The following is an 11,326-nucleotide window of genomic DNA, read 5'->3' on the forward strand; positions in this document are numbered from 1 at the left end:
ACTGAAGGAGGAGCCACAAGTTGAAGGAAGGTTCCTTCAGCAGGGAAAAGCTGCAGGCTTTGCTCAGTCGAGTGGTAGAATCCAGGCCATTGAATATGTAGGCCTATTCATAAGTAAGCGTGCTTGGAAACCAGATCTGTGAACCTGGAAATTTAGGAATACACAATTCTGGCTAACGACATTGTGTTAATGCCCTATACACAATTAGTAGCAGAAAAAAATTATGCGTCAGTAACCACTGTCCTACTGCAGGTCGCACATGTACAAAAACTAAAACTAAATCCACATTTCCTATTGGTGAAAGCACAAACATCAGTAAGTTCATAGTCCAGGACTGCAGATTTCACAATGCAAATTGGACTTGAAACGACTGAGAATTTCATTTCAAATGATCTATATAAACATAAACTGATCTATACAAACAAGTAGGATTACAGCTGAACACCAAGAAGACAAAAGTAATGACTACTAAGGAATTACACAGTGCTAAGGATGAGGATGAAGAAGATGAAATCGTTAAAGATTTTCTGTTCCTTGGCTCCATCATCAACCAAAAGGGAGACTGCAACCAAGAAATCAGAAGGAGATAGAGACTGGGAAGGACAGCCATGAAGGAACTAGAAAAGATCCTTAAGGATGAGGGACAGGATGAGTCACCGGCAACCAAGATCAGGATAATTTATTTACTAATAGCAAAGTTGGCCAAATGTTTGGATGCTTAAATCTGGTGAATGGAGCTGTGAATCGGCAAGACCAATCTTTCTACAAACCTGAAAAAATATGAAATCTAAAAAAAATGCATTGAGTTTTTTTTAAAAAAAACTGAAAATGATAAAAGGAGTGCCTGTAGCTTTAATAAACAGATGCCGTCAGTGGCTGTTGCTAGGCAGCCACAGTTTTCCAGGCTGTAAAAGGCAGAGGGAGGGGTTGGGGTTCCAGGTTTATTTTGGCCTTTGAGGGAAGACTCCCTGGGACCAGGCCTGACTAGGGTCACCAGCTCCAGGTTAGGAAATTCCTGGAGATTTTGTGGTAGAGTCTGAGGAGGGCAGGGTTTGGGAAGGGGAGAGATCTCAGCTGAATATAATGCCATAGAGCCCACCCTCCAAAGCAGTCATTTTCTTCAGGGGGACAGATCTCTGTCATCTGGAGTTCACCTGTACTTGTGGGAGACCCATGTTTGAATCCCCATCTTTCTACGGAAGCTCAGCGAGTGATTTTGGACCAGTCACACACTTCTTGACTCACCTACCCCACTGCATTGTGCAGATAAAAAGGAGGAGTGGAGAATAATATAAGCTGCTTTCGTCCCCACTGTGGAGAAAGGTGGGGTATAAATGAAGTAAATAATAAATATAGCTGAAAATGGAAGGTGTTTAAAAGGCACATTGCTGAGTGGCTGAGAAGGAGAGGATGAGCAGGGCCGGCCCGCACACTAGGCAAGCTAGACTCTCGCCTAGAGCGTGGGGCCATCATGGGGGCACCAAAAGCCTCCCGCCAAAAGCGCCATGCGCCCTGGCCACCGCCGCCTCTCCCCCTCCCCTGCATGACTTTCTGGGCGCATGCTGCTTCAGCGCACCCCTTCGCTGTTCTTTCTGCCGGGAAATAGGAGCCCAGGGTGGCCATGGGGAGCCGACCAGCCATAAGGTCGCCGCTCTGGGCTGGTCTTTCCCTGCTAGGAGGCAAGTCCCACCACCAAGTGGAGCGGAATGCCTGCCCTTCCAGCGCATCCCCCTGGGAGGGTGGCAGCTGGTCCAGTCCCTCAAGCAGTCAGGGGTGCGGGGGAGGCAGAGGAGGCTGGGGGGTCAGTTTCCAGTCCTTCTGCCCCAGAAGGTGGTGGCGACGATGTCTTCTGGCCGGACCCCCACCCCAGAGTCCTGCATCCGCCGCGCAGCCGGGCCCACCGCCAACCCTCCCCAAAGCCTGCACGTCTGGCCGGCGCTTCCTGGGACTGCCCCGCAGCCTTCCCCCCTCCAGTCCAACTGCGCAAGCAGCCTGAGGCAGCCATGGGAGGGTGGCTAAACTGACAGCCCATCGAGGGCCAACAAAGTTTGCCACTCCACTTTCCTGGCTCACCTCGGTGTCTCCCCGCCGCCGCCGCCACGCCATCTGCCCACAATGCCCCCACCACCACTGAAGCGCCCGGCCCCGCACCGGCCTGGGGCAATGCGGAGGGGGAGGCACAGGATGGCTGACTCTGAAACAAACTCTGTGTGTGTGTGGCGTGCGCTCAGCGGCTGGACTTCCTTCTCTCCAGGCCCTGCCTGGAGGTTGGCAACCCCATAATTTGTGGGCACGCACAGGGGGGGCGCCAGAAGGTAGCCCAGCACAGGGGGGCGCCAGAAGGTAGCCCAGCCTAAGGCACAAAAAATCCTCGGGCTGGCCCTGAGAATGAGGCAGGGAAAAGGGAGAAGATATGTGAGTTGCCAGGAGGAGGAAAAGAGGGAATAGTGTGGGGAGGGGAATAGAAGGGAAAATGAGGTGCCACCCCACAAGTTCTTGAGGGTTCCCTACCATGTAAGTAGGCCTGGCCCAGCAGCCAGCACAACACAACTGGGCCAGTTTTCCTAGGCAGAGGCTGTTGTGGGGAAACTTAAGACAGATGGACAGATAAAGGTAGGTTGGGTGGGAAGGAGATAACATTGCCAACTCCAGGTTAGGAAAGTCCTGGAGATTTAGGAAGTGGAGCCTGAGGAGGGTGGGGTTTGTGGAGGAGAGGGACCTCAGAGGGATATAATACCGTATTCCACCCTCCAAAGCAGCCATTTCCTCCACAGAAACTAGGGTGGCCAACTTCCAGATGGAGGCTGGAAATCACTCAGAATTACAGCTGCTTTCCAGAAGACATAGATCAGTTCCCCTAGGGAAAACAGCTGCTTTATAGGATAGACTCTATGGCACTGTACCTTGATGAAGTTGCTTCCCTCCCCAAACCTCACCTTCCTACAACTCCACCCCCATATGTCCAGCAATCAGTTCCCCCACTAGGGTTGCCAGCTCCTGGTTGGGAAATTGCTGGAGATATGGAAGTAGAGATTCCAGGAGAATTCCAGGCTGTGCCTGGAGGTTGGCAACCCTAGAATGAGAGTATATGCAGGGGGGGAAAGGGGAGAGGTTAGGGGGTTTTCAGTAAAGAGAAAGAAGAAATAGTGGGGAGGGGGAAATGAGATGCCTTCTCAGTTGTACTATAATATTCCCCATGATGACTGTGTATGGATCTGAAAGTTGGACTATGAAGAAAGCTAACAGGAAGAAAGTTGATTCATTTGAAAAGTAAATTGGAAGTATCCTACTTTGGTCAAATTATGAGAAGCCAAGAGTCACTGGAAGAGAAAATAATGCTAGAAAAATAGGAAAAAACCCAACATGAGATGGATTGACCGAGTTAATGATAGGAGGCGAATTGACACCGCTTAACACAGATGACATTATACAAATCATACTGAGTGGATGTGTGTTCTTGAGTTCAAGAATATTCTGGGTCCAGGTGATATTTTTAAACATTTTATGTGAGCTTTCCGGCTGAAGGCGCTTTCCCGACACAGCCTCAGGTAGCTTTGGGCTCTGCCGTTCCCTTTTCAGATTAATGACTCTTCTCGGCCACCTACCGACGCTCTGCCAGCTCTGGGATACACAGGACAAGATTCCTGTACCTGATAAGAGCTGTTCTTGAAAAAGAGCAGCTTCTGTCAAGAGCTCTCTCAGCCCCACCTACCTCAGAGGGTGCCTGTTGTGGGGATGGGAAGGGGAAGGAATTTGTAAACCGCTCTGAGACACCTTCGGGTAGTGAAGGGCGGGGTATAAAGCCAATCTCTTCTTCTTCTTCTTTGACAAGCATGCTGGAGAGAAATTTCACTAGGAGCCGCTTAATATATCACTGAAGCATTACGGCTGAGAATAAGCTGTATCTCTGAAGGTTCTTTCTCCCCCCTGTATGCAGAGATCGTCTGTTTGCAGTCTTTACGGTCTCACGAGACTCTCTCGTCCGTCCTCGTTCTTGGATGAGCTCGAAAGGAATGCGTGCAATTTTATTTCATTGGCAGCGAAAAGGGGTTTTGCACGCTCACCGGCGCTAGCTGCAAAGCAGGAATCACAAGCCACCGCCCCTAACATTCCTATCGGGAACGTTAAGTGGTCTATAGATGCGGCCTCCAGAGAGAGAGAGAGAGTCGGCCAATAAAGGTAGCGTATTTGGTCGGCACCGCCCTTTTCTCTTGCAAGAGAGCTGCTAGGCGGCAGCGGCGCTTTAGTAGTTTCCCCGGACCTGTTCGCGGAGAGCAGCTGGTTGCTATGGCCACTGTGAAGGAGAGAGCGGCAGCTTTGAATCTCTGCCCTATCTATAGTCCAGCCAACAAGCCTCCAGGTAACGTTTTCGGTCGGGGGAAGAAGGTTAGGTGTTGCTTTTTATAAGGGTGAGAAGAACCTGTCCTGGCTTGTGGAGGAGAAAGGGGGTATGGAGGCGGCGGGAGACACTTTTACCCCTTTATTCACCTGCCTATTTCTCAGTCCACAGACAAAAGAAATTACATCCCTCTTGTTTTCCACAAGGTCATTGTTAAGGCGCGCTGTGTGATCGTCTGTTCTCCAATTTGTGGATGGGACTTTTTTCCCTAGTTAGTCTTTCTCTCTTACAAGTTTATTTTACTCAAGGTAGCATAGATGGCCCTTCCCGGCCACCTTCCCTAGCTATGAGGTAGTCGTCGCTGAGAGATTGCAGTTGGCTTGCCTGGTGTTTTGTGTCATTTTAGTTTGGTCTTAATAAAAGGGTATTATGCAGATTTTGTGCTCGAGTTTTTCTTTAGTCCGCCATAACTATATGGAGCCTCTAACCTACCGGCCCAAGGTTACCCAGAGAGCTTGGGTACAGGTAGGGAGGTTTTGAACCCCAAGTTTCTGCTGTCTTGTAACTGCTGCACGATGCTGCCTCTGCACTCGAAAAAGAATTTGGCTGGCCGTGGCTGGAAGCAGAGTGCTGAGCGGGAGGGGCCTTTGGTCTGATCCTGCAGGACTTCCCCATATCTCTCCTATCCTGTTTCTGGATGATGAGTTAGCTGTAGTCCTTTTGGAAGGTCAGGCATGTGCTATGTTAAGAGAACTGGCTTTGATCGGGTATGGCTAGGAGTAGCTTTTCTGCCTCCCTTAACTTGGTACTAGTTGTGTAAGTGTTCAGGCAAGGGTACTGTTTGCTTCTGAGTCTACTCTAGCCAAGGTGCTGTGCCCTCTCTTAGTATGCCCCCCTCCTCTGAGTTCTGGTATGTTTGATGTTTCCTGACACTGGGCACGTTAACCTCTGACTTAACTTATAGCGCCAGTTGGCTGCATCTCGTATTGACTTTCTTTCAAAGTTTGGCTGGAAGCTCCTTTTTGGTATTGTTATTCCAGGAAACCAGCCCCTTTCACTTTCCCCTGCTGGATGCCCTACCTCTTTATGGCATTCTGGCACTTGTTCTCTGAGAAGCCTTCATTTCTTTTTGGCTGTTCTCCATTGAACTTACACAGGTCACCACAATTTCCCTGTGAGCGGAGGTTTTATTACCTTGCTTTATTAGATGTAAGGTAAAACAATTAATCCATTGCTGTTTATGTGAAATTATGACGCTTCTCTTCTACACGATCCCTTTGGGAAGTCAATATGTATAAATGTGCAGGAATGGGTCTCTTGTGAACCCTTTTTCCTGAGGGTGATATACTGTCTTCCCAGTTTGGGTTACCTATTGGGAGTCTGCCTGAATGGGGAGGCTGCTTATAAACATATCTGTCCTTGGCGCTTATTGGCATTGACAGTAAGAACAGCTGTATTACTGCTGGTTACTCTTCTGTAATGCATGCATATGGGAATAACAGAACAGCTTCACTACAGAATGTCTGTGTGCTTTTGAATCAGATGGCAAGGTGGAATGCTGTCACTGGTAAAAGAGAGCCTCCAAACCCACGGAGCTACAACCTGTGTTTTTAACTGTTTATGATTATTCCTTGGGAGCAGTCTTATTTCTGGTCAGTTCTGTACCCCCCACCCTTATTATAAGCAGTTCAGTGGGTTTATGTGCTAGGTAGGCATTCCAGAAGCATGAACCCATTGACTAAAAAAATATAAATCAAAGAAACAAATAATAGTAAAAATAGCCATAATGTGTGGATGGTTTTGCTATAGATATTATAAGGTACAAATAGTAGCCACAACAAATGATTTTGGAATATGTTGCTTTTTCTACTTTTGGAATATGTCTGAGAAAAGATGTCACAAATCTCATACCTCTATCAGTTTCATAGCTCTATCAAGGAGCTCAGGGCAGTGTGCATTACTCCCAACTTCTTCATTTTATCTTCACAACAACCCTGCAAGGTAGACAGGGCTTTGAGAGTATGGCTGGCCAAAAGTTACCCAGTCAGTTTTGTGGCTGAATAGGAATAAGAACCTGGGTCTCCTCAGTACTAGCCAAAAGTTCTGACCACCACATTTGTTCTCTCATCCTTTCCTTGCGTCCTCCCAATTAATTTGCTGGGCTGCCCTTGTGGTTGATTCAGAAGCTCCAATAGGTTCAAAATGTAGCGGTGTCTGTCTTTACCAGGGCACCTCTTAGAGCTCACATACAATCAGTCCTTCGCCAGCTACACTGGCTTCCAGTGGAGTACCGAATCCAGTACAAATTATGATGTTAACCTTTAAAGCCCTGTGCGGTCTGGACCTACATATCTGCAGGACCACCTCTCCCGCTATGTCCCCTGAAGAGCTTTACACTCATCAGATCAACAGCTGCTGGTGGTCCCCAGTCCAAAGGACATCTGTTTAACCTCAGCCTGAGCCTTTTTGACTGTGGCTTCAGCCTGGGGAACATTCTCCTGAGTGAGATCAGGGCCCTGCGGGATCTGTTTCAGTTCCACAGGGCCTGTAAAACGGAGATGTTCCACTGGACTTTTGGTTAAGGCCATGGGTGTCCCGTTCTGCTGACCTCCCTTGCTTCACCCCACCCAACCTAGTACGATCAGATACTGTCAGCGTTGTTTGCCCACTGCCCAGCTTGTTGACCTTGGGCACATCTGTACAGACCCCATATAAGCCCTAAAGCACTTATGTCTATGTGCCATCTTGTATTTTGAATTTATCTGTGTTTTAATGATTGTAAACCGTCCTGAGTGCAGGGGAGGGTGAGATAAAAGTCCAGATAAATAAATAAATAAAATACTAAGCAGAGACATCATTTCAGAAGCATCTATACAACCCTGTGTAATATTTCTCAGTGTTTTCCCCTGCTCTCTTACAGCAGATCTCACCTGACCTCCTTTTAAACCTGGAGAGCTTGGAGATTGAACTTGGTACATCTGCATGCAATTAATGTGCTACCTCCAGGGCTATTTTTGGGCAGGAACGCACAGGAACGGAGTTCCGGCTGGCTTCCAAGTTGGCCACACCCAGCAGGAACTCATTACCATAATAGGCCACACCCAACAGCAGAAACTCATTAAGATTGGCTACATTAGGGGTGTGTGGCCTAACATGCAAAGGAGTTCCTGCTACAAAAAAGCCCTGGGTTTGGACAAACAAACAAGGTAAACAGAATAAGAAGCAAAAGGTGGGTGTGGCTGGATGAGCACACTTCTGGTAACATGGGTGTGTGTCCTAATATGCCAATGAGTTGTGCTGTCAGGGGTGTGGCCTAATATGCTAATGGTTTCTGCTGTTGGGTGTGGCCTATTATGCTAATGAGTTCTTGCTGGGCTTTTTCTACAAAAAAAGCCCTGGCTACCTCCTTATAACAGGTGGTTGTTCCCCCCCCCCCAAAAAACCGCCTAAATGGACTTCTTGCTGTACATAGGATGAAAGATGGATATGAAAAAGCTAAATGAAATAAGGCATTTTAATCTATTTCACAGGGTATTTTATTGATCCCCCAAGTTTATACAGTTTGTTAATGGCTTAGCCTTAATTTATGGTAATATACATGTATGTAATAAAAATGGCTAGTGATATGGAATATTTATGGGCGAAGGTTAGCTGTTTGATTTGAAAATACTGAACAGCAGAACAGCTTTTAACTATCTGGGGTAACATCAAAGGGCTTTTCTTTCTTTGGGGTTGATGGACATACACAAACTTACCTGGATAAAGTATTAGGAACTGTGGTCTATACTGTATACAGCTTGCTGAAACTAGGATCCTGCTATGTAATTTTGCATCATTTCATATGTCATGTAAATACTTACGCTTTGCTTCAGTTTGTTTTTTTAGATTTCTGGTTGGTTCTACAACCCTAATCCCATTGCATTGCTCATTGAATATCACATCCTCTTGATTGTATTGACACATTCTATGTAATCCACCTTGAGTCCGGGTGAGAAGGGTGGACGATAAATAACGTTCATAACTATTGTAATCCCCTGCAACAGCTGGTAGAGGGAGAGGTTTTAACGATGAGGTAGTATGTTGTTACAGAAAAGCTTCTACCTCCTTGGTAAACTATGCACTCTAGAAAGATTATCAAAGCTTAGGTTTTAGGGTTGTTGTTTTTTTTTTTAAAGGAAAGTCCTCTAGAACTTTTTTAGAACTGTCATCAAGATGCATCTAGTAATTCTTCTGCATTGCTTGTTAGGTTTCAGTTTGGCACAAAGGCCATTTGGCGCCACGTATGTCTGGAGCAGCATTATCAATGCACTTCATACCCAAGTTGAAGTGAAAAAGCGGCGTCAAAACCTGAAATGTTATGATGACTGCTTCATTGGCTCCAATGCTGTGGATGTTGTTTATGCCCACCTTCTCCAGAAGAAATACTTTGGTGTGGTGGATATTTCCCGGACTAAAGTTGTGAGGCTCTGCCAGGCATTGATGGACTACAAGGTTTTTGAAGCAGTTTCTACCAGAGTTTTTGGGAAAGATAAACAGTCTGTGTTTGAAGATAGTAGCTGCAGCCTCTATCGGTTTTCAGATGCTTCAAGCCAAGCAAATATCCCCTCTGAGAGTGTGTGTGGCCATTTTATACATCAAAGGTAAGTATCCATGGATGTGTTGAAGACCAAGAAGGTGTATTTTCAGGGGTCATTTCCTGCAGGAGCGCACAGGAGCGGAGCTCCGGCAGTAAAGAGCCCAGGGGGTGGGCATATGCAACAAGCCCCACCCCCTGCTCCCAGCAGCCCTCAGTCAGAGCAAGAAGCAGCCAGGTAAGCTGCAGAGGGCCCCCCACCAGCCCCCCCGGTCCAAAATAGTCCCGTGGCACCTTTAAGACCAAGTTTTATTCAGGTACAAGCTCTCCCTCCTCTGCGAGGACAGATCTGCACATCCTCCCCCCCAGTAGCTAGCAATCCAAGTCCAGTGGAGCCTGAGCGGTGGGTGCTGCCTTCTGACACACTTCCAGTGATGTCAGGGGGTGTGGCACATGCAAATAAGTTAAGCTAATGAGTTATGCTAATGTGCTCCTGCACCTCTTTTTCTACGAGATGACCCCTGTGTGTTTTTCTTGTTGCCCTGGCTTACATACAATCTGATTGTGTTGATTCAAACTCCACTTTACCTAATAAGTGTGCCTAGGACTGTAGCCTGATCCTTGCATGTTTATTCAAAATGAGTCCTACTTATTACTATAGTGAAGTAAATGGGTCTGTTCTTCTCTAAATTCCATGTGCTGGCGACGGTCCACCAAACAGTGTATTCAGCCTCTAAAAGAGCCGCCAGTCGCTCCTGTCCAGCAATTCAGGGGTCTGTATCCATGGGCTGCTTTGTGCAGGTGATCGGATAAGCTACTTGTCTACCAGATCTGTCACAGGTGGATAGTGATAGTGTCTGTCTGTGACACAAAGAAGGACAACTCCTCATTCTTTCTCAAAAGGTGAATGGGTACTCTGGTTGACTTCCTGGCTGGAGTGTACGAGCACAGCCCTGAATCTGATTGGCATTTCCCTGCCCTCGTAATCATGCATGCAGCACCTGTTTACATGGGAAGTTCTAATCCAACAAAACAGATACATAGACGGAAAATGCCTTCTGGTTACCTTGTCTGGATTGGGAGCCTAGCGGACCTAGCCATCCAGTCATCTGGAGCACCAGCTTCCACTGCAGCTATGGAGGTACCAACCCAGCCCTCCACACTGCAAACTCAAATGTGGCTCATCATGGCTGGGGGCTGACCTACTGCCCAGCAGAGTAAGGAGGGTGCCTGGTGAGTGCTGCTGCCATCATGGTGCCACCACTGCATCTTCTTGAGGCAGCCAGTCTAGGAGTACATGGCAGGCTGAATTGGCCGGCTGGCTCTTCCTCCTGTCCCTCCATCCTCTGGGGTATGCAGGGCTGGCTCGATAGGCTGACTTGCTTGCTTGTTCTCCCTTCGTCCTTTGGGGGAGGCAGGGCCTGTGGCAGCCTGGCTTGATGGGCAGGCCAGTTCGCTCACTTTCCATTTCTCTGGAGAGGTGGGGCCCATGCTCGCCCAAGCCACTTGATCCGATGAAGATACAACCAGGTGCCCTATTCAGCTGCAGAGTCTGCCCTGCACCGCCTCAGGGACCCCGACAGCTTCCTGCCACAGCCGCTCCTGCTCTTGGCTGAAGCCAAGCTGGACCTTTTGTAGGATAGCCCTCCAATGCCAGCTACTACTGCTCCGCAGTCTCGCCCACACTACCCTGGCAGGGTTGGGAGCCTCCCAGACTTGGAGCTGCTGAGCCCCACCCAGAATGTTGCCCAGGTTAGCAGCTGGCCAAGGGTGCTGAAAGCCCTTGAGTGGGCACTGATTGGGCGAAGTGTTATTCAGTACCACTCGGTCCCAGGCAAATTGCTATCTTTCAGCTGCATTTCCTCACCCATGAATAAATTGGAAATAACTAAAACCTTGTGAGGTATGGAAAGGGAATGATGAATGTGATGAATTTTAGAAACTGCTGCATATTGAAAGTGCAGTAGAAATTATTACTGGTAAATTTGGGGCTGCTCGGGTTGCTGTACAACCGTTTCATCAGCAATTGACTGGAGGATTAATTTAATTGCCTTAAGAAAGACACAGTTAATTAACTCATATGTGGTTAAGACCATTAATATCAGTGGGACTAGCAATTCATGATTAGGTGCAGGACTGCATTTATAAGGCACTCACTCACTTTATTACAACAGACAATGACCAGCAGTACAGTTTGATTAAGAAAAGTATATAAAGAAACCTACTTTGAATGCAAGATGCTACTGTAATAAGCTGTATATAATTCCTTTGCACTTTGTTGGATGTAATTTAGAGGAGCTATGTATTTGATAATGCCAAGTAGAATCCTGTTTAATTAAAATAGGCCCTTGTTTCTTTTGGTAAATGGAAACATTGAAGGGCACATACACTGAAACTGCTTTCTGGACATGCTT

General features: G+C 47.4%; 1 protein-coding gene across 1 annotated transcript in view; it reads left to right on the forward strand.

Annotated features, from left to right (window-relative positions):
- The first annotated feature begins 4,287 nt into the window (after positions 1-4,287).
- DEPDC7 (DEP domain containing 7) overlaps positions 4,288-11,326 on the forward strand; it is a 17,785-nt gene continuing 10,746 nt past the window's right edge. The window contains exons 1-2 of the mRNA XM_015409645.1: positions 4,288-4,360; positions 8,586-8,979. Of these exons, the coding sequence (XP_015265131.1) occupies positions 4,288-4,360; positions 8,586-8,979 (467 nt within the window). The remainder of the gene's footprint in view (positions 4,361-8,585; positions 8,980-11,326) is intronic.

The sequence above is a fragment of the Gekko japonicus genome, unplaced genomic scaffold, assembly GCF_001447785.1.
Source record: "Gekko japonicus isolate JY-2015 unplaced genomic scaffold, Gekko_japonicus_V1.1 scaffold113, whole genome shotgun sequence".
NCBI classification, from domain to species: Eukaryota; Metazoa; Chordata; class Lepidosauria; order Squamata; family Gekkonidae; genus Gekko; species Gekko japonicus.